The sequence below is a fragment of the Monodelphis domestica genome, chromosome 2 (assembly GCF_027887165.1).
Source record: "Monodelphis domestica isolate mMonDom1 chromosome 2, mMonDom1.pri, whole genome shotgun sequence".
In the NCBI taxonomy this organism is placed as follows: domain Eukaryota; kingdom Metazoa; phylum Chordata; class Mammalia; order Didelphimorphia; family Didelphidae; genus Monodelphis; species Monodelphis domestica.
The window spans coordinates 39,520,007-39,547,804 of record NC_077228.1 but is presented as its reverse complement, the minus strand read 5'-3'; the positions used below and the strand labels follow the sequence as shown (position 1 = coordinate 39,547,804).

The 27,798-nt window shown below is 34.6% G+C and overlaps 1 protein-coding gene across 2 annotated transcripts in view; it reads left to right on the top strand.

Moving 5' to 3' along the window:
* Positions 1 to 27,798, top strand: part of PKN2 (protein kinase N2) — a 182,003-nt gene that overhangs the window by 124,172 nt on the left and 30,033 nt on the right. For both annotated transcript variants that reach the window (XM_007480369.3, XM_056815383.1), the window contains exons 7-15: positions 10,851 to 11,036; positions 17,625 to 17,734; positions 22,569 to 22,712; positions 23,030 to 23,105; positions 23,392 to 23,566; positions 23,994 to 24,120; positions 24,852 to 24,982; positions 25,084 to 25,159; positions 25,306 to 25,397. In XM_007480369.3, the coding sequence (XP_007480431.1) occupies positions 10,851 to 11,036; positions 17,625 to 17,734; positions 22,569 to 22,712; positions 23,030 to 23,105; positions 23,392 to 23,566; positions 23,994 to 24,120; positions 24,852 to 24,982; positions 25,084 to 25,159; positions 25,306 to 25,397 (1,117 nt within the window). The remainder of the gene's footprint in view (positions 1 to 10,850; positions 11,037 to 17,624; positions 17,735 to 22,568; positions 22,713 to 23,029; positions 23,106 to 23,391; positions 23,567 to 23,993; positions 24,121 to 24,851; positions 24,983 to 25,083; positions 25,160 to 25,305; positions 25,398 to 27,798) is intronic.

Sequence of the window (27,798 nt, the reverse complement as noted above, 5' to 3'; positions counted from 1 at the left end):
CCAAATCCATTTATATTTTTTCCCTAATCCTCAACTTCTTTGATTTTCTTAAAGCTTTTAAAGCTGTTGACAGCCTTTACTCGATTATCCCTCTGATCTTACCTCAAGAAACACCATAACTCTCCATCTGATTTCTCATCTTCTTCTAAACTCCTTAATGTAATTCTTTCCCAGAATCTGCCCTAAGCTTTCTTTTATCTTCATATTCTCGCCACCTGTTGATGCTGAAACCTTTATTTCAAGTCTTGACCTCTATTCTGAGCTTCGAACCTGTGTTCCTAACTGCCTAAAGGACATCACTTGATTGACCATCAGCATGTTCAAAACCAAGCTAGTTATATCTCCTCCTAAATTTGTTCCTAGTCCTGACTTCATTATTTATGTCTTTGGCCTCACCTGATGGCCTTTATTGAGGTCTTTTTCTCATCCTTTTCTCTGTTCAGTTCTTGTGGATTCTATCTCAGCAACCTCTTTCCTATCATTTGCTTCATCTCTATGTATGTACATTGCTACCACTAGTACAGGCTCTTATTGCACAACTGGACTGTTACAGTATCTTCCACCTCTTTTGTACTCTCTCTCACTCTGTCTTTTATAATACTTCTTTCAGATGAATCATTCTGCTATGAGCTTATATTTGCCATTTTTCTGCTAAAACATAAACATTGGCTTCCTGTTGCTTTTCATGCAGAATTCAGACTCTTTTACCTGGCTCTCAAAGACCTCTAAAATAGGACCTGACTCTACTTGTCTAACTTTATTACTACCCTCCATATTTTCTATTTTCAGTGCTAAGTAGATATTCTGTCCTTTGATACGTCCCTGCCTTCACTTGAACTATTCTCAGTTCTTTCCCCATTAGCAGCTATTGAATTTCTTCCTGTTTCAAATGCTGTTCCTCTAAGTTATCTCCTAATTTTCCCCCTCCTCTTCTAAGTCAATAAGTCTTTCTTCATACAGAACTCCAGTGAATATAATATTGTGATGTTTTAATCACCTTTGTATCTTATCCCCCCAACTTATCCCATTGGTTCCTCTAGGTCAGTAGCTAACTGTCTTAGCTAAATTTTATGTTCCCCCTATTGTGCGGTAGAATATTCTGAACATAATAAATACTTAATAATTGTATTCGTAAGGGATTTATTCCCATGGTATTCAGACTATACTTTAATAATTGTTCATTTAAATTTCATAAATATTTGTTAGGTAACTCCTATGCAAAATACATTTACATACTAATAATTCAAAATTGAAATGAGGCATAGCTCCTGCTATCAGAGAGCTTATAATTTGATGGGAAAGGGGGATAAGACATGTATACATATAAATGAATAAAGACAACATGATAAGTAATAGCACTATGAGAAATTTGAGGCGACAGTGTTGTATAGTGTTGAAAGGAAATTGAAGTGGAGATGGTGAAATCAACGTGAGACATGAGGAAAGATTTTACACACTTGATCAGACACTTGGCAAACTGGGGCTCATATGTTATATGGTAACCAGATGGTGTGGTATCTTGGAATTGTGCCTTATCAGAAATAGTTGGTGAAATCCATGGTCTTTAAACCTAGAAAAGAGAAAACCCAGGGAGAGGAGGGGAAAGAAGATGATAGTATTGTATAGTAGATCAGACTTACTTGTGTGGCTTTAGAGATTAAATCTCAGATTCTTGAAAAGTGCTTTTACCACTGATTATTTGACTTTGAGCAAGTAATATTCTCTGGCCCTTAGTTTGCTCTTTTATAAAACAATGGAATTGTAATAAGTCTAAGGTTTCATCTAGTTCCAAAATTCTTTGCATCTATTATAATAAGCTAAGTTTTATACTGCTATAAAGAGAACAAGAGAGGAAATAAGCATTTATATAAGGCCTATTGTAAACCAGGCACTGCACTAAGTGTGGCCCCAGCCTCCACCCCCCCCCCCAAACAAATGTTAACTTATCTGATCCTCACAACAACCCTGAAATGTAGGTGCTACTATCTCCATTTTACAGTTGAGAAAACTGATGCAAAGAAAGTTTAATTGATTTGCCATGGGTGACACAGATAGGAAGTGTCTGAAGCTAAATTTGAATTCAGGACCTCCTAATTCCAGCCATAACACTTATCTACTGCATCACCAGCTACCTCTAGAAAAGAACTATTATTCATGAATCTGAGTCTTGTCAATGCTATCTACATTACATTTATCAATATATCTTCTCATAACTACTCCCATACTAGTCTAGGCTCTTATTGCCAGTCACCTAGACTATTGCAGTAGCCTCATGGAAAGTCTTTTCACTTCTATTCTCCTCTTCCAGTGTGCCTATATCCCTTCTGTGATAATCTTATAGAGCAATCTATGACAATCACTGTCATTCCATCTCACAAGTATTGAGAAGCTTCTTTTTGCTTTCCAAGTATAGTTCACTCTTTTGCACAGAATTAAAGGCTCTCCACAAACTATTATCACCCAGTCTTTCTAGCTCTTATCTCACATTACTATCTCTCATGTGCTTTGTATTTATGCCAATCTTGACTGGTCTTTATGCCTTGAACACAGAACATATCAGGTTCCCTCTCCCTTCTGTATCTGTCCTCCTACTTTTCTCACTCAAATATCTTCCCTTTTTACCTGTTGAATTCCTTCCTAACCACTCCTTAAAATGCAGTTCAGATGTCCTGATTTTGTAACTTTAGCACACTTATTATATGTATATTACTATAGCAATAATGGCAATTATATATAGTGCTTTAATGTTTGCAAAGCACTTTTATAAATGTTATATCATTTTTATCCTCAAAATAATCCTTAAAGCTAGGTATTATTAACTCCATTTTACATTTATGGAAACTAAGACAACAGAAGTCAGATGACTTGCTTATTTGAATTTGAAATGAATCAAGCCATTGAGAATAGTTTTGAATTCACATCTTTCTGACTCCAGGTCCAGCACTCTACTGTGCTACCTCCTCTTGATGAAATTTGAGACAAAGAAGTTATGTGTATTCACAAATTATGAATATTTTATGTGAAAGTGAAAAACTTTAGTCTTTGCCCTTTAAGTAGCTTATAGTCTGGTAGGAAGAAAAGACCTAAATACAAAAATCTATAATACAAATTTGAATGTGATAATTACATAGAAAGAGTCCAATTGAAAGGAATGAGAAATTCAAGAGGGATCATTCTTCCCAAAGGACATCAGGAAAGGCTTTATAGAGGAAGTGGCTCATGAATTGAGCCTGCAAGCAGAGAAGCAGCTTTGGCTCTCAAGTCCATCAAATCCCTCCTATTTATTTCCTCTGTGACATTGGGCACGTCCTTTGACTTCCTTTGCCTCTGTTTCTTCATTTGTAAAATGAGGGCTTTGGGACAAGAAGGCTTTTTTCTTCCAAGTAAGTCTGTGATCTTCTGAACCCATTCCAGAGATGGAGATGGAAAAGGACAGAATAGAATTCATAAGCCGCTGTCTTTTGATTTAACTAGGAGGACTACTTGCATGGAGTTGCAAGTGTTGTGATGAGGCTCATAGAAGAATGGAGCGACTTGTTCTACTTGGCTACATGAAGCCAAGCCAGGAGCAGAGGAGAGAATCAAAGTGGCTGAATTAGGTTGTTCTAAATAGAAACTGCCTAACAATTAGAGCTGTCAATGCAGATGAATCTGCCTCTCCTAGGTGACCCTTTTTGTGAGCATGTTAGATGGAGAATTCTTTTTCATGCATGGATTAGAATGGTTGGTTTCTAAGTCCCTTCCAGTTATAAAATTCTGTAAAATAAAGGTAGAAAGGTAGAAACATAAATCTGTCAGACTTTGGAGAACTCTATACCTTTTAAGCTCCAGTTATCAGAAAATAGCTGTTAAATATTCAAATCTAGAAATTCAAAATATTAGAAGCAAAGTAATAAAACCACATTTTAGATCTGAGAGATGGAGCTAAAAGAATTTTATTTTCCCCATTCTAGTTCTCCCCTTGACCTCAGAATTTTCTATGGTTACCTCTTTTCTTGACTAATTTGTTTGGGAGCACTTCTCAAATGAATACAAATCAAGTTGAAGGTATCTCTCATTTCTCCCCAGCTTCCATCCTCCAGTAGTATTGGTAGTGCAAGTATTGTCATCCCCTTTTAGGCAAGTCCCAAGTTCCCTATACCTATCTACCCATAAAGCAGGAGAAAGAATAGTTATAGTACTTACCTTACCTTTCAGGGGATTAGGATGAACAAATTAAATAATGTATATAATGTGTTTAATGAACCTTAAAGCGTTTAAAAAATATCAGTCATTTCCCCCTGTTTTACATAGGAGGAAACATAGACCCCAGAGTTTAAGTAAATTACTTAAAATAAAAACAAAGTTATCTAACTAGAAAATGGTGGTGGTAGGACTCCAATCAGTCTTCTTCATGCACAATTCTCTTTTTAGGCACCTAGTACAAAAGACTTCAGCAGAATAAAAGATATGACAGTAATGCAAAATTGACAAAAAAAGAAATAATTTATCTACAGTTTATGTAAACTGACTTGAGGGTTTGCATTGCCCATAATTTGTGGGTTTGTAGATTCTTCCTGCATTACTTTGTGGTTGTGAGCAAGTAGTATCAAAGTGTGAATAGTTGTTGCATTCAAACTTTATACAAAATTTCATTTCATTTCTTCCACAATAAGCAGTCTTCTTAGAAGCTGAAAAGGTTGTTACTCAACATATCAAGATGGTTAAAGGGTGGGAGGGGAGGGGAGAGTTTTAAGACCCACCAAACCTAGTAAAGAAAAAACAGCACAGCCATTTCCTTATACTAGTAGCTTTTCTAGCTGCTACTTATAAGCACTCACTTTTATTCCTAAGGTTTGTTTGTTTTTTAATTATTTTTAAATTGATATTGTCAGCTATAAAATTTGAGAGTGTAATACTCTTACTTATTGAAAAAGAATTTCAGAAGCTCTGGAATGTTCAATGAAGACCTTAAAGCCCCATAAAACATTTTTTTTTTAAATAAAAGCAGGTAGTGAACATTATCATGTTCTGTCTGATACATTGAAATTACTAAAATATTTAATAAGCTTTGAAGTAGTTGCCAGATGTTTTTTGTTTTCCTAGGATGACTTCTACATAATCAACTGTGTATTTGCAATGGAAATGAATTGAGTTTCTTAGTCTCCAAAAAACCAATACACTGGATGTTCATTTTCTTTTAAATTAAACCAATTTTATATTTTCAGTAAAACTGAATCAGAATTTTACTTAGGACTTGTCAGTAATTCTGATCCTCTACAGTAAAGTGAGAAGATTGAGCTGAATGCCATCTAAAATCCCTTCCAGCTCTAAGTCTATGATCCTACAACCAAAATTAAGCAGGAAGCTTAAGCTATTCTCTCAGTAATTAGGCTGTCAAAAACCATATTTGGCATTTCCTAAATAACTTCAAGAAACATAACTTCCCCAAATCTACTACAACTCAACAAATGCAGAAGCCATATAATATAACATAGTCATTTCTCAATGTAAATATCCACTTTATATCCACATTGTGAAAGTACTTTAAAAAAAATTCTCATTGTCCTAGAAAAACTTATCAAATTATGATGATAAATTACTTCAGATTTTGTAAACAAGTATACATTATATATCCAAATGATGAGGTGGTTTTAAAGGATCCAGACTTGGGTACTTTTACTTTAAGGAGGTTTCCTGGAAGTGTCTTGGTGTTACCATGTATAAATTTTTGGTAAGAAAAATCATGTTTCAACAAAATAAAATACATATAATAGTGTACATTTGGAAATACCAAGCCCATTTCTACTGTTTTTAGTTAATTAACTGAATATAACCAAGTTTTCATCTTCAAATTTTAATGTGGGTTTTATTTTTGTTCAGTCATTTTAGTCCTGTCCAATTAGTCATGGTCCCATTTGCAATTTTCTTGGCAGAAATACTGGAATGGTTTGCCATTTCCTTCAGCTCATTTTACAGATGAGGAAACAGAGGCAAACAGTTAAATGACTTGTCCGTGGTCACATAGCCAATAGGCATTTGAAGTTAGATTTGATCTCAAGTCAGATATTACTCACTCTTAAACTCATCCCTCCATCCTCTGTACCACCTGGCTGCCCTTTAACCTTGGTTACTTTTAAGCAGAATGTACTATTTCTTAAATGTTAATATTTTTTACACTGTGTTCTGTTACTTCTATTATCTTGTTCCTTCCAGTGCATTATATCATCTCCTATTGACCACAGCCTGGTGCCTTCAGATGCTCTGGCACATCTGAGAAGTAGTTTACTTGTGATATGTATGTTTATATAAAGTCTGGGCAATTACACAGCTCTTAACATACAGTCTCAGAGGGTCTTTATAATCTGGTGAAATATAAGTTAGCACACATGTTAACCCTGTCTGAAAGGCAAGGAAATTTTATCTTAGGTAGAGACTTACCCAAGCTCAAGCAGGAAGTGGAAAAACCACATCCTTTGTCCCAGGCCTGACTCAATCCCTTGTGTTGTTTCCATTGAAAAGACTGCCTTCTAGGAGTATTTGTATTTCAAAATCTTTTACACATCTTTTTATTTAGAGAAATCATGTTTTAAAAAATTATCTTTTATTCGGTTATAAATCAGATTCTATAATGAACATTATTGCATGTCTATAACCAAACCATGAATATAGGTTTGTTTCTGCAGAAGCCTTATACACTATTTCCTATGCTAACTACATGGCTTGGAAAACAGCTGTTAACTCACAAAAATTCTGATGCCCTAATTTACAGTTTAACATTTTTTCCTTATCTTCTAGAAGAAACACATTAGTAAGTATTACCACATATTTTAAGCACTTCAGTTCATGTGAACTTGCTTCTAATCGTTCAGGAAATTAGAAGTCAGAGTTTTTTCACCTTGGATCATTATCTATATCCTATCCCTATCCCTATCCCTGGACCTTTCCCAGAGCTCTGTATTGAGTCTTCCTTTCCCTTTTCTCCCTATACTCTTTTTTTAAATTTTCTTTTGGGGTTTTGTTTGTTTGTTTGTTTCACAAATTGAGACAAAGTTTGAGACAGAGTAAGTTACTTGCCCAGGGTCACACAGCTATCAAGTTTCTAACACAGTATTTGGACTCAGAGTCTTTCTAATTCCAAGGCTAGTATTCTATTCATCGTGCCACCTCTAGCTGCCTCTGTCTTCTCCATGCCATGATACCTAGACCTGTATCACTAGTCGTGGTTTCCTAGATCCCAGTCCCATATCATCAGTCTCCTATTGAACATTTATAAGATTTTCCGTTTCTCAGACTATATGATCCATGTTGTCTCTCTTCCTTCTTCCCTTCCCCCTCCCAGAGCTGACAAGCATTTCAGTCTAGGTTATATTATCATACACATATATTATCATGCAAAACATTTCCACATTATTTATTTTTGTAAGTGAAACATCTCATAAAACTAAAACCCCAAATCATATATCCAAATAAAAAGTGATAAATCATGTTTCCATCTGCATTTATACTCCAACGCTTTCTTTTTCACAAGTCCCTCAATTGTCTTGGATCAATGTATTGCTGTTAGTAGCAAATTCTATCACATTTGATCATTCCACAGTATTTCAGTTACTGTATATAATATTCTCCTGATTTTGCTTATTTCACTCTGCATCAATTCATGCAGGTCTTTCCAGCTCTTTCTGAAATTAATCTATTCATCATAATAGTATTATATAGCACAATAGTATTTGTTCAGCCATTCCCTAATTGAAGGACATCCTTTTAGTTACAATTCTTTGCCACTAAAAAAAAAGCAGCTATAAAATTTTTGTACAAACAGGTCCTTTCCCTTTTTTTTTGTCTCTTTGGAATATAGACCTAGTAGTAATATGACTAGATCAAAAGGTATGCATTTTTTATGGCCCTTTTGGCATAATTCCAAATTGCCCTCCAGAATGGCTGGATCAGTTCGCAACTCCACCAGCAACTCATTAGTGTCCCAATTTTGCCACATTCCCTCCAACATTTATCATTTTCCTTTACTATCATATTGGCCAATATGATAGGTGTAAGGTGGTACCTCAGAGTTGTTTTAATTTATATTTCTCTAATCAAGAGGGATTTAGGACATTTTTATATGATTATTGATAGCTTTGGTTTCTTCATCTGAAAACTGCCTATTCATATCCTTTAACCATTTATCAACAGGGAAGTGACTTGAATTTTTATAGTTTTGATTTACTTCTGTAGATACTTGAGAAAATGAGATCTTTATCAGAGAAATTTGTTATAAAAGTTGTTTTCCAACTGATCTTGGTTGCATTGGTTTTGTTTGCACAAAACCTTTTTAACTTAATGTAATAAAAATTATTCAACTTGTAATGTTCTCTATCCCTTGTTAGTCATAAATTCTTCCATTCTCCATAGATCTGATAGCCAAACCATTCTAAGTTCCCTCAATTTACTTATAATATCACTCTGTGTTTTAAATCATATACTCATTTTGACCATATCTTGATATAGAGTGTTAGATACTGATCTAAAACTAATTTTTGCCAAACTGTTTTCCAATTTTCCCAGCATTTGTTGTTAAATATTGATTTCTTATCCCAAATGCTAGGATCTTTGTTTTTATCAAACTCTAGATTGCTACGGTCATTTACACCTAATCAATTTGATTCACCCTTCTGTTTCTTAGCCAGTACCAGATTGTTTTGATGATTACTACTTTATAGAACTATTTTAAGATCTAGTACTGCCAAGCCACCATCCTTCACATTTTTTTTTCACTAGTTCCCTTGATATTCTTGACCTTTTGTTCTTGCGGGTGAATTTTATTTTTTTTTTGGTAGTTCTATAAAATCATTTTCTGATACTTTGATTGGTATGGCACTGGATAAGTAAATTAATTTAGGTAGGATTGTCATTTTTATCCTATTACCTCTGCCTATCCATGAGCAATTGATGTTTTTCCAAATGCTTAGATCTAAATTTTATTTGTGAAAAGTGTTTTGTAGTTGTGTGCATATAATTCCTGAGTTTGTCTTTGCAAATAGATTATCAATATTTTATATAATCTAGAATGATTTTAAATGGAGTTTCTCTTTTTAACTATTACTGTTGAGTTTTGTTGGAAGTATATAGAAATGCTGGTGATTAATGTGGGTTTATTTTGTATCCTGAAACTTTGCTCAAGTTATTTCAACTAGCTTTTTAGTTATTTTTCTAGGATTCTCTAAGTATACCATCCATCACATCATCTGCAAAGACTGATGGTTTTATTACCTACTTTAATTCCTTCAATTTCTTTTTGTTCTCTAATTGCTAAAACTAGGATTTCTAGTACAATATTAAATAATAGTGGTGGTAATGGGCATCCTTGTTTCACTCTACTAACTAGTCTTTTTGCTCTAATTCAGTTTTCCATTTCCATTTCTTTGCATAAGTTGTTCCTCATTCTTATAATGATATACACACTCCTCTTTTCTGCTTCTTAGTTTCCCTCACAGGTCAGTTCAAGCACCATGTTCTACATTAAATTCATCATCATTTTCCTTCAACTTCTATTTCTTTCCAAAAAATATTACTTTGTATTTTTTTTTCTACTACATAGTAACTCTTCCAACTAACATAAACTTCCTGAGAGAAGGGAGTTTTCCCTTTTTTGTCACTATTCCTAAAGTCTGGCACCAAGTAGATTATGGCCTTTGGTAGATTAGTGATGCACTCTTCAGGCAGGTGTTGATATATGTCTTTAATTTGTTTACATAAAACTATTAAATATCTACTGCATCCAGATTTTTCTTCTATGCACTGAGAATAAAAAGTGCTTATCCTGTAGGAGTTTTCAGGTTAATAAGGAAAATAATTCAAATAAAAATGCAGTAAGTACAAAGCAGACTAAGCAAAATGATGTGTGATTTTGAAAAAGGATAGAGAAAGAATATGGGAGGGCTTCATGAAGGGGTAGTACCTAAGAAGAATATTAACAAAGGCAAAGTTTTCAAGACAGTCTGTTCCATTTTGGGAAGAAACAATATGATCTAAGGTAAGGAGATGGAAAAGCAGGATAAACAACAGTTTTTCTGGGTCATAAAATGTGTGTAAACTACTACAGTGAGGAAGTAAATATAAATTTAAGACATGTTAGAGAGGCTTTGAATGTCAGAATAAAGTTTTAAACTTTATTCAGTATAAAATAAGGAACTACTGAACATTTTTGAAGGAATCATATGAAGTAGGAAGATTATACTGACACCAGTATAATGGCTGATATGGAGAGTGCCAAAACTAAAGGCAGAAAAGACTAATTAAAAGGTTATTACAATAGTCCAGGCAAGAGATAAAAGCCTTAAATAAAATGGTGACAATGAGAGACAAAGTATTATGGACTTTCAATACCAAAGGAAAGAATTTATGCATCTTGGCAGTTGATTGAATGGGAGGGATAAAGAAAGTCAAGCAAAGAGCAAAGTTTCAAGTTTCAGGCCTTGGTGATTACAATAGAAACAAAGTTAGAAGGAGGGAAAGTTTTAGGGAAAGGGCAAATCCTACATTGTAGGAGTTTAAAAAATGGTCACTTGTTTAAATAGATGTTACTTTGGGACTTGTCCAGTTTGAGATGTGGGTTATATGGGTAGAGATATGAATTCCATATCTCTATCCCATTCATTTCATTGAATTATAAGTGGCCTTCCCTTTAATAAAGTTATTATTAAACAGAAAGATGATAACTGATTCATAAAACTCCTTATTTTAATTGATGGCGTTTATATTATAATTTTTTTTCCCATTCCCACAGAATTAGTAAGAAGATTATAGTACAGAACTCATACTTTTAAAAATTACAAATTGAGGTTCTTATCTAACACATTTGTTCATATTAACAGGTACTTTGGAAGTTCGACTCATGGGCTGCCAAGATATCCTAGAGAACGTCCCTGGACGATCAAAAGCAACATCAGTTACACTACCTGGCTGGAGTCCAAGTGAAACAAGATCATCTTTCATGAGCAGAACAAGCAAAAGTAAAAGTGGGAGTAGTCGAAACCTACTAAAAACAGATGACTTGTCCAGTTCAGTAACTAATTTTCTTAATTTTCTAAAAATTAAATAGACATAAACAAGGGACTTACCTGAAAAAATAGAAAGAAATGGACAGATCCAAAGGTTCTGCGAGAGAAAAAAGTATAAAAATGATGTATTCTGATTATCAAAAAATGAAAATAATATTAAATCCTGCCTATTCAAAATCTGGCAACTAAATCTCAAACATTAATTTCCTATTGTGTTAGGACTACAAGAAGATGAATGATACATAACAAAGTTGAAGATTTCTTGGCAGGAACAATTGTCAAGAATGACTGCTACTGCACAAGAGGGAGGAAAAAGCAGGGAATAAGGAATTTGAAGTTGTATTGATTTCTTTACACACAAAACAGCACAAATAAATACAATTTTTACTTTTTAAAGTTGGCTTAATTTATATATATAAGATGTTCCTTTTTTTTAAACTACTTTGGAGATAAGAACCAAAAAGTATGATATGCTCACAAAACAATATTCCACACTTTTTCTGGATACTTCCTAGTGTACCCTGAGGATTATAATGCTAAATAGGATTATTCAATCACTTGAGGCATTGCTAAACAGTCCTATTTTCTCTTCATGAAGATCAGCCATTATCCTATGTAGTCAGCTTATACAGAACTTCCATGAATTACCCTATAAGTACAATGAGTGCTTAATTTTTTTTTTAGTGTTAACTTGTAATAAACCAATCTCCCTTGAAAAACAGAATGCATAACAGGTCTTCAAGTATAGAATTAAAAATAAAAAATTGCTTTTTCCAGTTGGTATAATGTATTTAGTAGGTGGAGAACATTTGAAGGCAATTGTTAAATTTAACTTTCATTTGAAAATTAATAGGGGGCAGTTAGGTGGCTCCAGTGGATCGAAAGCCAGACCTGGAAGACAGGACTCAGCAGGACTTGGGTTCAAATCTGCCCTCAGATACCTCTAGCTATGTAATCCTGGGCAAATCATTTAATCCCAATTGCCTAGCCCTTTCGACTCTTCTGTGTTGCAACTGATACTTAGTATTGATTCTAAGACAGAAGGTATGGAGTGGTGTTGTTTTTTGGTGGGAGGGAGAGACAGAGACAGAGAGAGTTAAAGAAAAATAACAGGAAGTATATAGGGATCTGAGGGAGGAAGTAGATGGCAAAGTCAAAATGATGAGATTGAAGAGAAAATGTTTTAAAGTGGAGAAAGACTGGAAATCTGGGAGACAAAAAGGTTCCAAACAATATTCTCAGAAGTTGGGCCACGTCCTTGGCAATGAGGATTTAGTAGAATGACCAGATTTCAACTGACATTTTTAGTTGAGAAGGAAAGACTATGAAAAGGGAAAGGATTAAATAACTAAATGAAACTGTTTTTCAGGTATAACTTTAGAACTGAATTTTTAACTTTTTTTGTGTGTCAAGGATGCCTCTGACAATCTGTTGAAACCTATGGGCCCCTTCTCTGAATAATGTATTTAAATGTGTAAATTAAAATACATATGACTCCTAAGGAAATCAATTATATTGAAGTACAGTTATCAGATTTTTTAAAACAAGTTCACAGACTCCAAATTAGGAATAACCACTTTAATATGTCAAATGTTGTACAAAATGAAATTGAATAGTCATATAAGCTACAATGAATTTATGTGGATATGACTCTTGAATAGTTTACTATAACCTCTAAGCTGTTCTTAATTTAGAATTGTAAGATAGGATCACTCATAAGGTTCTTCTATACAATCTATTTTTAAAACTTTTTAGCAGCAAGGAACATTGCTAGATTAACCTGAGTTTGAAGACTAAACAGTGCCCAGGACTGGGAGCTACTAAATAAAGTGATAGAAGATGGGCCAAATGAACTTTTTAAGGATATATTAAAACACAACTTAGTGTCAGACACCTCCTAGCTGTGTGACCCTGGGCAAATCACTTAATCCCCATTGCCTATATCCTCTTCTTCCATGGAACCAATACTACTCAATGTTGATTTTAAGATGGAAGGCAAGGGTTTTTTGATTATTTGTTTGTTTTAATAAAAAACACAACTCTAGCCATTTGAACTTAAGGAAAAATCCCATCAGAGAAATCCCATCATTGTCAATAGCCTTTAGGAGAAGGTTGTTTCTGGGTTTGAGATTGGAGAAGAAAGTCATTATCATTAGTTTCTCTTCTGGCAGATGTGACAATTTCTCATGTTAATAGCTGTAGTTAGAAATCAAAAGGTGCTTTTTACATTCATGTTTTAATTAAAAATATTTAGCCGCATCTCAGTTTTATGTTACATGAAAACAGTTCTGGTTAATGGATACAAAGGACAATTTTATGTTTTTTTGTATCCGCCTTTTTTCTCTCTGCACTCACCACCACTTTACCTTCATGGAAACATCTATTTCTTCAGTGATGCTCCCTCCCTTACTGCCCTCTTTCTTTTAGCTGATATAATGTTTTAATGTTAGCAAAACACTTTTCAGTCTCATTCCTCATGGCAACCCCAGGAGGTAGATGCAGTCAGTGATTATTCTCATTTTACAGATGAGGAAACTGACTGAAAGCATTTAGGCAACTTGCCCAGTGTCACATAGCTGGTGAATGTCAAAGGTAAGGTTCAAATCCAAGTTTGCCCCTCAGAGAATGTAAGCTCCTCGAGAGCAAAAACTGGTTTTGGTTTGTGTCCAGCACATAGCACAATAACTGACATCCAGTGAGTACTTAATAACTGAACAATGAATCTGTCCCTATGTCTACAGCCTTTCCTGGATTTTTTTTTTGTTCCCTAATTACTGTCATTCCCAAAAGTCCGGTACCCCTGCCCTCTTTTCTCTATATATATTTTTGCCAACCTCAGCTCCTCCCATGGTTCCAATTACTAATTGAGTTCCTTTACTGTCTCTAGCTCAAGTGTCTCTATTGAGCTCTAGGACTCATTTTCCAATTCTGTCTTGATTATATGCTTCCAGCATCTATTTGAAAATCAAAATGCCTCAAACTAAGCTCAGTGGCATTTCCCAAAGCCCCCTTATATCACTAACTCAACCAATTATATTGTCATTGCTATTATTCCTCCTTAGTTTTTAAAGAGGACCAGTGACATCACAGGTGATGTGTTAACTTATGCTCTTAATTGGATTTAAGTAAGACACAATTGCACAAAAGCATCAGCTTCACTCTCTCTTCCATAGTGATAAAAGTCTAGTGGCAAGACAAAATGCAGGATGACTGGTGATGGCCAGGGAGGCAATACATGACTGTGGCATCTTTAATGTCTACCCAAGCTTTAAGTGTTTGACAGTGTCTGCTTCTGCTGCCTTCATGACTATAGGAACAAATTGTTCTCATCCACCCACTCTGCTTCACATGTTTGGGGTAGACAATCCCTGTCTCATGAGTGTGAGGCTTGTTCTTTCCCTCATCCTGGTTTAGCCTGTCTGCAGAGATGGTTTTACCAGGAGAGGGCCATGTTGCATGCTATAACTTCCTGGAACTGACACCAAAGGTAGCTGTGCTCCCCAAACACCTCATACATACATACAACTTAACCCATTTCTTATATTAGCATTACTGTTTTATAGTCAATAATGCTAAAAACTTCTGGTGTGTCCTTTGTATATTGCCCACATAGGCTTTCACTCAATGTTATTTATATATATGTTATTCCAGCCTTTTTCTTACTTCCTGTATCACTTGTACTTCTGCAGTATTCCCTTCTCTCCATAATCAACCACCATTCTGTTTCAGACACTAATTATCTCTTTATATTAACCTAACTTGCCTCTAGTATCTCTGTGTATATGTGTGTATCCCTCCCTTCCTCTTTTCCTTCATGCTGCACATAGTTGCAAGATTAATCTTCCCCCCCAAAAACAAAACTCTAATTATGTCATCTCCTAACTTAAAAAAAAAAAAATCAATATTCCTGGAATGCTTTCTGTTTCACAAGCATGGGGCATGTTTTCCCACTTCAGTACCTTTGATCTTTGTTCGTGGAATGGTTCCTCCCCACCCTGAGTTCTCTCAAGATCCACTTGTTGAATTCCTGCCTCACCCATCAAGGTCCAGTTCAAATGCTATCTCTTCCTTGAAGCCTACCCAATAGACTCCCACACCTACCACCTATTTCTCTCCTAAAACCCTATGTAATTCTATCTCTTCATTGCTCTTTTAGAGCCTACATTTTAATTCACTTATAGCACTTACAATAAACTAAAGTTACTAAAGTGCTTTAAGGTTTACAAAGTTACTCAGTATTCTTATGACTTGGGTAATACAAGTATTATCCCCATTTTTAAAAGCTGGAAACTAAGACTTAGAAGGGTACAGGGCCTTTCTCATTGTTACAGTTATTAAATGTTATTACATCTCCCTCCATGAAGACAGACACTATTCTCATGTCTATAAAGTACCATGCACATGTATTATTCAGTACTTAAAGAAGTCTAAATTATTTGTTTTGCAACTTGCCTTGTTTCTTCTTCTGGTCCTGTCCTAACAAAACAATGGACTCTTTCCTTCAGATATTTGAAGAATAAAATCACTTTAACCCACAATCCTCTCTTCTCTAAGCTAAACATTCCAGATTCCTTCTACTGGTCCTCATATGACTTCTGCTCAAGGCCTTTCACCATCCTACTTGTTTTCCACTTGATCAGGATTCTTCTTCGGTTCTTTCAGCATTCCTGATGATGTGGGATTGGGGCAGGGTTCAATGGTCCTGTCACTTTCTGTTTCCTAGAAATTGTACCTCTCTGAGTGTCAGCCCAGATTACACTAACGTTTTTGAGTCCACATCACATCACTGACTCAACCTGAGTTCCTAATCCACCAAAAGCCCCAGCCAGAGAAGCAGCATAGCCTAGTAAGAGGAGCACCAACTGAGGTCTGGGCAGATGAATAAAATCCTGTCTCAAACATACAGGATCTTTTTGATTGTGGACAAGTCCTTTTCTCTCCCTGGGCCCTGGTTTCCTTATCTGTAAAAAAATCCGAAGTCAGACTGGATTGCTGCTTAGGTGCCTTCGAGTCCTAGGTCCCTGACTTTGTGATCTTCTTTCGAATTCTTAATATCTGTTCATGCCTCCCCCACAGTGTTCTTATAAAGCTGTTTTTGTTTTTTTTTTAAGCTGGTGTAAGCTCAGTAAAAACGCAGGCATTTGTCCCTTTTGAATTTCATCTTAGTAGATTCAACCTATGTCTCTGTCTTCACAAAACTTATAAGAAACTTTTCCAAGAGCTTCACTAAAATGTAGCGAAGTTGTAGATAGCACATTCTCCTTACCTAATGAGTGACCTTGTGAAAAACAAATTATTTTAGTCTGGCATGTTCAATGCTTGGTCATGCTTACTTTTCACAATCACTGCTTCCATTTCTAGATGCTTTCCCACTATTGCTTTAATGATCTGCTATAGAATTTTCCCAGGAATGAGAAGTCAGACTCACTGGCCTACCATTTGTAGGCTCTGTTCTCATCCTTTTTTTTTCCCAAACTTAGCACAGCATCTGCCTTTCTCCAGTCTGATGGTACCTCTCCTGTTTCCCATCATTTTTTTTAACCCTAACTTTTTCTCTTAGAATCAATACTAAGTATCAGTTCCAGGGAACAAGAATGGTATGGTCCAGGCAGTGAGGGTTAAATGACTTGCCAGGGTTGCACAGCTAGGAAGTGTCTGAGGATAGATTTGAACCCACAGCTTCCTGTCTCCAGGCCAGTTCTCAATTAATTGACTGAGCCATCTCACTGCCTCATCAATGAACACTTACTAACCCTTGACTAATGTCATAGAATCAATACAAGTATTATTTCCAAGGCAGAGGAGCAGTAAAAGCTAGACAACTGGGCTTAAATGACTTGTCCAAAGTTACACAGCTAGGAAATATGTGAGACCAGATTTGAACCCAGGACCATCGTTGTTCAGATTGCACTGAAATTATACTGATCACAATCCCCAGCTATCTGGGTTTGACTCCTGGCTATAAGCTTCCTCCATGTTTCAGCTCAAGAAAGTTCACTTCATCAACTCCCTGAACTGTTGTATTCTCATCTGTACAATAAAGTCAATGCACTAGCTAATCTTTAAAATTCCTTTTAGTTCTAAATACTATGATCCCAGAGTACAATTCACCAAATATTTTAAGTACCTGCTATATGGAAGACACTATTAGATCCTGAGGATACAAAGATGAAAAACATTGACTATATTCTTTAAGAAAACAGGTTGGTGAAACATATGCAAATAACTATAAAATTTTTTAGCTCAGTATATAAAATTCTAGTAAGATGATTAAAAACTTGAGGAAGGAAAAATTAATTCTAACAGCATCCAAGATGGTATCCCAGAAGAGATAGTAATATCTAAACTAAACTTTAGAGGAACAAGAATTCCTAAAGGTGTAGATATTTCATATTTATTCCTTGGAATGAATGAATATTTTAAAATATATTCTTTAAGGTTTGAAGTTCCAAATATCTTAACCTTATTCATAAAAAATGTTACTTTTAGAGAACTGTAATAACTTTATATGTTGAAAATAGTGTTTCTTTACTGTTGGAAGTCAATCATTTTATCTTGTTAAACTACATTTTTAAAATTTATTTACAGACGACATCTGTGCAGTTTTGAAGCTGGACAATACTGTGGTTGGTCAAACTAGCTGGAAACCTATTTCCAATCAATCTTGGGACCAGAAGTTTACACTGGAACTAGATAGGGTAAGATAGTAGGATCCATATTAACTATGATATCTTTATATTATTTTTTATATGTAGCTTTATATATAAGTTCTATTCCTAAGTCTTATACTTAAGCTTGAGAATTTTGGTTTTCACTGGGAGTCACATGAAGATAGTCTTCATTCACTTGAGTACCCCATAAAATTTACATTGGTAAAGTAGGCATAAGTCTTCCTTAAAATTTATGAGTTTACTAACTTAGTTGTTGCTGTGGCCTCAACAGCTCAACATTTTGCAGTAATAGAATTTGAAATGAATCAAGTGATTGCAAAGTGGCTTCAGATATTTAAATTAACAAAAAGGCCAACTATTCTAGCCAAAGAAAGTTGTTGGTGTTTTGTTTTTTTTCCTGTCATAAATTGTAAGCTTCTTCTTAACATTTCACATTTACATACACATTTTCTTCTTTCTTTTTTACTATTTAACATTCCTGTCATCTCCTAACATCTTCCCATTTCCTTTTTGTCCTCCTTCCCCATACACATGAGAAATGAAAGTTGTTAGGGTACTCTCTGAGCTTTTAAGTTTACCATTGCTGTCAGCAAAGATTTCTCCAAGCAGAACCATTTTGACCCTTGTAAAAGAGATGAAATTAAATTCAAAAGTAGCTAGCTTCTTGCCATTGACTGATGTACTAGAAGAAAACTCGGTATTAGGTGTCTTATAACAGTTAAAAACTTCCCGTCTCGTGTATCATGGATTAAGAATGTAGATCTAGGGAGGTGCCTCAGTGGATTGAAAGCCAGGCCTAGAGACAGGAGGTGCTAGGTTCTAATCTGACCTCAGACACTTCCCAGCTATGTGACCCTGGGCAAGTTATTTATTCCTTTTGCCTAGCCATTAATTTTCTTCTGCTTTGGAACCACTACACAGTATTGATTCTAAGACACAAGGGAAGGATCCAATCCAATCTCTGCCAAGAAAACTTCAAATGGGATCACAAAGAGTTGGACATGACTGAAACAATTGAAAGACAACAGATGTCAAGTCTTGTGAGAACCACAAAGGTATAGGTCCCAAACCTAAAATTTGGAGGCTATTTACCACTGTCCCCTTTACTACCTTTCTGTCATAATTCCAGCCTCACAGCATTTTCTCTAAGTCTAAGGGATTGCTTATGAGCAGAAGAAATATTAGAAGAGAAAAAGATTCCAATTAACTTTACCACTTACCTTTGATTGCTCTGTAATTCTGGGTGAGTCACCAATATTTTGTAAAAAAGCAATAAAAATCCCAAAGATTAATGAAGCTCTGAAAAATAGATCTAAGACCCAACTAATTCTGTTCTGTGATTGCACTCTCTCCACCCCACAACTCATGAAAACATTGTAAGGAAGTTGCATAAATAAATGTAACCCTGCTTTTTCAATGAATATCATCCTACTTTACAACCCTGAGTTTGTGAAGGCTGTTCCAGCAGATCACAAACTCTGGCAGATTTCTCCAAGTCTAGAAAACTTTTGAGGAAAGACTATCTCAGCAGCACAATGACAGCTTTCCAAGAATCAGTCTTAACTTAAGTCAGGAAGGCTCAGGAACAGTGAGTTGGCCATTAAGTAATGAATTCTTTGGCCTTGGCAAACCGTGAAAGAAAGAAAAATATAAAATGACCTTCAGTCATATACTCTTCTATTTTTCAATAAATTGTAGGGAAAAGGATATGACGAGAGCATGCTAAAGATCACATCATGTTTAAATAGATTCATTAGATTGATAGTTGATACAAGTTCCTTATCCAATGGACATAGTGCTGGACTAATTGACTTGCATTAATTATGATGTTTTCACTTTATACTTAAATTAGAAAACAAAAGGAAATTGCAGATAAATTAAATATAGCTCATAGCTAATCTTGTAGAGTCAGAGAAGTTTGTTTTTATTGTGCTTCCAAGGGCAACAGGAAGTATCATTTCATGAGACATTAGATCATCTCATAGTGCTCATGAAGATTGCTTGTAAAAAAGAGTACCATATAAATAATTATAGCTTATGTAGCAACATTTGCTGCAGAGGAAGACAAAGTAGAGAAACTCAACAAATAACTTGATAGGAGTCTACAAAACAAATCACACGTTATTGGAAAATTTGACTTCTTGAGTAAGGAATGAGAGAGGCCAAAGTCTTCGGATACAACACTTATGCATCATGAATACTTTCTTCAAGAAAAAGAATCAAAAAGTACTAGATAAGACAAGTATCAAATAATAGCACACAAATTGAATTTCATAATATTTCAGGACAGGAAATGGTTTGCTAAAATATAAAGCTAAAAATAATAAAAATGGGAGAAAAGATAATGTACAACTTAACTGCAGTCTAATATATTTAAACAAATTCTTGTATCTAAATCATGGGAAATTATAGACAAAGGAACATTGATACAATATACAGTTTCATATGGAAGTTCAATCCAGTTGATGAGAGCCTAAAAATTACTTCAACAAATATGTGTCCTACTTGTTCTGCTAGCTGACACAGTGGATGAGGTTGGGGTGGGGTCCAAAGCAAAGACTTGAGTTCAAATGCAGCTTGAGACACTTGAGTAATAGCACCTACCTCACAGGGTTGTTGTGAGGAACAAATAAGATAATACATGCAAAGTACTTAGCATTAGTGCCTGTCACATTTTAAGTGATATATCACCATTACTATTAAATTGTTTTTATTATTATTCCAAGAGAAGAGAGATGGTAACCTTAGTCTGAGATATGGATATAAAATTTTATAGAGAAAGATGATGGAAAAGTGAGCAAAATTGCCTTATAAAACCAGAAATAATGTTTGGGGGGAAAGTTTTAATGAAACTTCGTGAGAGATTCTGCTAAATCTATTCATCATATGGGCAGGACATCAAGGATATGAAACATGGAAAAAACTATGCCTTTGGAGGATTCAAAGAATTCTAGGAATCAAAAAATAGCATGATAGCAAAGATGAGAGTGTTCACTACAATCTATAAAAATAGATTTAATAATGGGGGTGGGAGTTGCTAAATTATGGAAGACCTTAAGATGCCCGGGTAAGATATTGAATTGAATGACTTTGAGCAGAGAAGTGAGCCAGATCATTGCATAAGAAAGATAATAATAATCAAGATATCTCATATTCATATTGTGCTATTTATTTTGATCCTCACAATAACCTTGAGAAGTAATTGTTGTCATTATCTCTATTTTATAGAAGAGGAAACAGAAGCAGAAATTAAATTACTTGCCCAGGGTCACCTAATAACTGTCTGAGAGTAGATTTAAACTCACTAGTTATTTATTCCAAGTTCAGGATACTACAAATACACCTAGCTGCCTGATAAATTCAGCCACAGTGTGAAAGATCATTTGGAAGGGGAGTACGTATGGGAAGATTTGTGGGAATATGATTAGGGTCTTAAACAAAAATAATTTGATGGCTTGACAGTATTTCTATGGGCTAAAGGTCAAAAAGAGGGAAGTCAAAGATGACTTCTAAGAAAATATATTATCACCAGTTTTAAGAAGCTGGTTTGTGAGGGGAAATGAGAGGGGGTTTAGATCTATTGAGTTGTTGATGTGGATTTGTCTTTTTAGTGGGAAAATCCTGAATTAGAAATCAGAAGACTTGATGAAGCCTTATGACGAGTTTTTTAATCTCTGTGAGCGAATTAAGTGAAGGGGCCAAACACCATGATCCTTGGGGTCCATTCTAGGTCTAGAGGGATATGATTCCATGGATATGATTTATAAGTATATATTTAAGGGATTTTTAGTTTTCAGTTTGAATTTTTTTTTTCAAAATGCTTTTGCAACTGAGCAGAATAATTGGAATAATGTTCCTCAGTGTTGTTCTATTGAATAATAGTAATTGAAAGAATCAAAACATCTTTTAATGGTCTAAATTGTTGTTTAACATTACCTTTTCTTATGCTATATTTCTGAAAAAAATTTTTCTTGGATATTCCATTAATTTGTTGTAGTATATTGCTGTCTATTGTTAAAGCATCAGAATCTGTCCCCTTTAGCATAGCCTTGAGAACTCCTTTAACCCCTCTGTTTTTCATACTTGTAATTGTAGTGATGTTTATTAGTGTGTTCAAGGACCTCCCACTATTCAATTGGGGAATTCCACTTTGGAATAATCATTAAGACTTTGTTGACACATGGTCATATAAAATGGCTTCCTTCCAAGGTTGTGAGGACCAAGTTAAATAACATGTAAAGATCATTGTAAAACTTCAAAGAAATATACATATATATAAAAATGTTATGTTATGGAATTGTGTTTTTTCTTTTTCTGTTTTAGCTAAGTGTTTTTTTTTCTTTTTTCTGTTTTGAGATCTTTTCATATTGATGTGTAATATTTGTGTGTGCCCCACATCCAGTTGTATGTCAAAATAGATTTTATATATTATAAGATGTGGATTTCCAAATCAGGGTTTGGGTATGGTATGCATAAGAATACATAGCTTCATAACTTGAAAATTACTATAAAGAGTAATTTATTACTTGCAAAAAGCCTAAGGGAGAAGGCATCTGTTTTTGTAGATGCTCTGGCAAAATTCTAAAAAGCAAAATAATTAAAAGAGCCTGGTAATTATAATTGATTTGTACATGTAGTACATTTTATTGTCAGATCCAGTATATACAAAATTCTCCTTTCAAGCATTTATTAAAGCAGTGTATAGTGTTGGTTTTTTAACATTTTTCAAAAACTCTTTTCTTGCAAACTTTGGTCTTTTGAATTAGAAGTATTTTAATTTCATGATGTTTAATTCAAGTGTGTACCAATGATGTATGTATGTTTTGTTTTTTGCTTTTTGTTTTGTTTTTTACTGTCCTAGTCACGTGAATTGGAAATTTCAGTTTATTGGCGTGATTGGCGATCTCTCTGTGCAGTAAAATTTCTAAGGTTAGAAGATTTTTTAGACAACCAGCGTCATGGCATGTGTCTCTATCTGGAACCCCAGGGTACTTTATTTGCAGAGGTAATAAACTTGATTGTTTCTTTTTAAAAACATAACCATAGATATAAAACATTTAAGAATTAAGATATGGTAGCAAAGAAGAAAGAATCTGGACCTCAACACTGCCTCCAGTGTCAAAAGATTTGTGTTCTAGTCCTACTGGTTCTCCCACCAACTTTGACCTTACTTTTCCTGTGCTTCCCTGGTCTCTGAAATGAGCACACTTCACTAAGGCATCTATAGGGCCCCATCCACCTTTCTAAATAGAGGAATCCTGTTGATTTCATAGAATGGAAGCTATGTAAACTCTTAAGTTTACTACATTTCCTTTACTACAGGTTACCTTTTTTAATCCTGTTATTGAAAGAAGACCAAAGCTTCAAAGACAAAAGAAAATCTTTTCAAAACAACAAGGTAATTATTTATTAAAAAAGAAATGTTTCTTTATGTCGAGATACTGAAGTGCTTAATAATCTAAATGTGATTCAAAAAGTAAGAGCTATCTGTATTCATTTTGAAACTATTTACAGTTGCTATAATGCAGCTGCGCCTGGTAATGGATAGTTTAAAACTGCTAAAAAGGTGGCAAATTCAATTGGTTCCTAAATTATGAAGAGTTGAATATGATTTTTTTAATTATGGCTTTCAGTAATATATAAAGAAATAACTTGTACTATCTTTTTATTCACAATATCCATAGGCAAAACATTTCTGAGAGCTCCTCAAATGAATATTAATATTGCTACTTGGGGAAGGCTGGTGAGAAGAGCAATTCCTACTGTAAATCATTCTGGCACCTTCAGCCCTCAGGCTCCTGGACCTACAACAGTGCCTGTGGTTGATGTGCGTATTCCGGAACTGTCACCACCAGCAAGGTATATTTGTCTTGGATTTTTAAACAGAGTTTACATAAAATAGTAATTAGGAAATTTTGGTGTATGTTGATCACAGAGAACTAGTTAAAATCTTATTCAGCATTCACTAAATGAATCCCAAGGAGGGGGGCAAGCTAGGTGGCTCAGTGAATAGAGAGCTAGGCCTAGAGATGGGAGGTCCTGGGTTCAAAATCTGGCCTTAGACACTGTGTCTGTATGACCATGGACAAATGACTTAAACCTCCTGGCCTAGCCCTTACTGCTCTTTTGTCTTAGAACCAATACACGATGTTAGTTAATTCTAAGACATAAGATAAGGGTTTTTAAAAAATATATTCCAAGCTGACATTTTTTTAAAAGGCTAAAGACCTCTTAAAATAGGCACCTTTGATTTACTACTTTTGATAATGATTTTCTCTTTTTCAAGTGATTCTACAGTAACTAAATTGGACTTTGAACTTGAACCAGAAGCACCTCCAGCCCCACCACGAACATCTTCATTTGGAGAAATACATGAACCTTCAGAATTAAGAGTTTTGGATGTATCAGGACAGGCAAGACATTTTTGAAATTATATAACCTATTTTTGCCAAGCAAGTTAAAATTACAAATGTTCAGAGAGAAATTTAGTGATATATTTCTAAACTGATGTAAACATTATTGTTTAAATATTATTTCTGCAAGCTTAGTATCTATTATATCTGCAGATTGTGTATATTTATGGTATATAAAATTATCCTAACTAAACTAGATATAGTAAATAAGAGCCAGCATCTTAAGCTTCAAGTTATTGAAATTAAGAGTTTGATTTTCAAGTGACTAATTGTAGATGCAAATTTTCCTTGAACTAAAAAGATGATAATTTCTGTGTCACCTTGTCTGAAACTCACAAATCATTTTACCATCTAACTAAACATTGTTTTTCTTTATAACATACCTTACAGTTATCTGTCTTATCCTACCCCTATTAGTCTGTAAACTCCATGAGTTCATTTCCACTGTCTCTTATACAAACTTTGTCTACTTTGCAGAATACTATATAACTCAGTTGGTACCTAATAAATGTTTATTGAATTGAACATATTCTATAGGCTACCAGGTAACTATTCAAAGGTGTTAGATTTGGTTAGATGGCATGTACAAGGTTGTATTTCAACCTCATTCACATTTTCTTTAGAAGTCTGTGTTTCCTTTAGAATTATTTAACTTAATCCTTGCCTAACTTCAGTGTATTCTTACACTTCTTTTTAAGGTTAATTGATTTTTTTTCCTTGCTATTTGATAGGATTCAGAAACAACTTTTAATTTTGAAAATGACAGAAATAGTATTGTTCCAAAAAACCAACCTGAATATGAGCCTCCTGTCCTTCAGTCAAGCCTAGAATATGGTGGTGTTCAAGAACCTGAGGAAAGAAGGTAATATCAATTTATTATAAATATGGAACTTCTTAAATAGATTCTTGCTTAAAATTTATGGTTCATTCTAACTTTTTATATTGCTAATTACTGTTTTTCAGATCACCACAAAGGTTTCAGTTTAGCCTTCAAGACTTTAGGTGTTGTGCTGTATTGGGGAGAGGGCATTTTGGAAAGGTATGCTTTTTAAACATTTTCTATACTACTTCTAAAAGTAAATTATGTTATTTTAACTTCGAGGCAGCTTCATCCTTTTTGAAAATAAGTGGAATGCAAAGTATAAGTAAACAACTTAAAAATACTTTTTTTGTATCTTATTGCAGGTGCTTTTGGCTGAATACAAAAACACAAATGAGATGTTTGCCATAAAAGCCTTAAAGAAAGGAGATATTGTTGCTCGGGATGAAGTAGACAGGTTAGTTTAAAGAAAGCAAATTAAAACTAATTATTTAATTTTAATTTTTTCTGGACTAGAAAATATTTTAAGAAGATATTTTATTAATGTATCAAAGTGTGAGTCTTTCTCCATACCTTCTGTTGTATTTTCTTTCTACAGTTCTTTTTCTTTTTAGAAGAATTTAAGTGGTTAATGAATTCAAGTACAACATAATGAAAAGCAGAAAATAATAGCTACAACTTTTTTTCTCTTGACATTTCAAAATGATACTATAAGGAGTAGGACAGTTCTGATTGTTGTGAGAAAAAGACAACTTACTTTGTGATATTTCCTTCTTATCACATGTTTGCTGAATGTCCACTAATTCATAATGGTACACATCAATATGGTAAATAAGAACCAGCATCCTTTAAAAAGAATAATCCTCACTTAATCCAATTATCCCCAATTAGCAATCATCCCTTATGAGAAAGCCACTCACACTCAGTGCCTCCATTTCTTCATCTCTCCTTTCTACGGTATCTATAATCTGACTTCCAACCTCATTTACCTAAAACTACTGAAGAAAAGTGATTTATTAATTGCCCAAACTAATGACATTTTCTCAGTCTTCATCCTTCTTGACTCTTTGTGGCCTTTAATGCTGTTACCCTTTGTATCTGGTTACTCTCTACTAGTTCTTCCCCTATCTACTTTGCTCCCTCTATTTCTACTTTGTAGAATATTCACTAAGGCCAGCCCCATTATCCATACTTTTTCCTCCATGACCCTGTTCTATCACCATTTTTCCCTCTATACTGTTTTGCTCAGTAATTTCATTAGTTCCTATGAGTTCATTTATCTCTGTACAAATGCTTTCCAGAGCTCTATATGTATTCCTACACTCTTGAAGTCCAGTTTGAGATTACTACTTCTTAGACATTTTTAACTGGATGTCCCATAGATATCTCAAAATCACATACATTATCTTCCCAAAGATAATAAAGTTAATTGCTTCCAGGCATCTTTGATTTTTTTTCCTTGTGGAGCCATTAGCCTTTTTTTAATCAGTTTGAAATTTTGCATAATTTTTTTTCTTGGGTGTACCTCTTATTCCAAGCTGTTAATTCTCTTTCCAAATCATTTTTCATCTCAGCTCCATTTCTTTTTCTATTTTTTTCTCTTATGTTTTCATTTGAATTTTTAAAATAAATTTTAGCCTTTTTTTTAAAAAAACAACTCTTTTTAAAAATTTAACATCTTATTTTTTCCCAATATACCTGTAAAAACAATTTTTAATATTTAGTGTTTTTTTAACTGATCTTATTAGAATAATTTCTTTCAGCCTGTCACTATTACTGATAATGCTTGCTGATGGTTTTAGATAAATATCAGTTATTTTAAGAAAAGCTTTATTTATTCCTTTGCTTTCTAGTCTTTTTTATGGTAATGAGTATTATATTTTATCAAAAGCTTTTTCTGTATATATTGAGATAATGGTATAATTGTTGTTGGTTTTATTATTGATGTGGCCAGTCATGCTGATAATTTTCCTTTCGCTGTTACTTTTGAGGACACACCATCCTCCTGGTCACTCAGGGCTTCTCATTTGGTGTCTTTCTCACATTATCCTGTGTCTGTCACCAAGTCACTCAACCAATCAAAAGTTATTAAGTACCTACCCAATGCCAAACACTGTCACATGCCCTAAGAATACAAAAAGAGGCAAAAGACAGCCCTTGCCCTCAAAGAGTATTAATCTAATGGGTCATCTAAGAGACCGAGTCTTGTTGCTACTCTCGCAACATCTTTTATGTACATCTGTTTCCTTGTATCCATCCAAGCTGTCCCCTTGATCACCATGCTTTCTTCACCCTCATGCTTGAGCTGTTGCAGATATCCTTCTAGCTTATCTCCTGCCTATTTCAGTCCATTGTATACCCAGCTGCTAAGATGATCTTCCTCAAGGGCAGGTCCTATCCCAGATCCCATGCTCAATAAACTTCAGAGACTCCCTCTAACCTCCACAGTCAAGGAGCACATCTTCTGGCATATAGAGCCCTTCTTTATATTTGCATCTCTTTACCTCACTTTCCCCTTCATCCTCTCAGTCCAGTAGCACTGACTTGCTGGAAGCTCTTCACATAGAACGTTCCCATTTCCTGACTCATCTTTTAATGGCTGTCCTGGCTTCCTGCAAGACTCGGCTCAAACTTCATGCTCTTTGAAAGACTCTTCCCCTTGCCCCCTGGGAAGGAGATTACCTTCCATGTACGTTCTCTATGTCTGGTTACATGTTGCTTCCCACATGAGGCAGGAGCCCTTTGCCTTTTTATACCTCAGGGTTTGGCCCCACACCAGGCTAATTAATCATTCAAGTATTTGTCAAGAGACATCCTGGTGTACCAGAAAAAGCCGTTAGACTCAATCAGAGATGCTT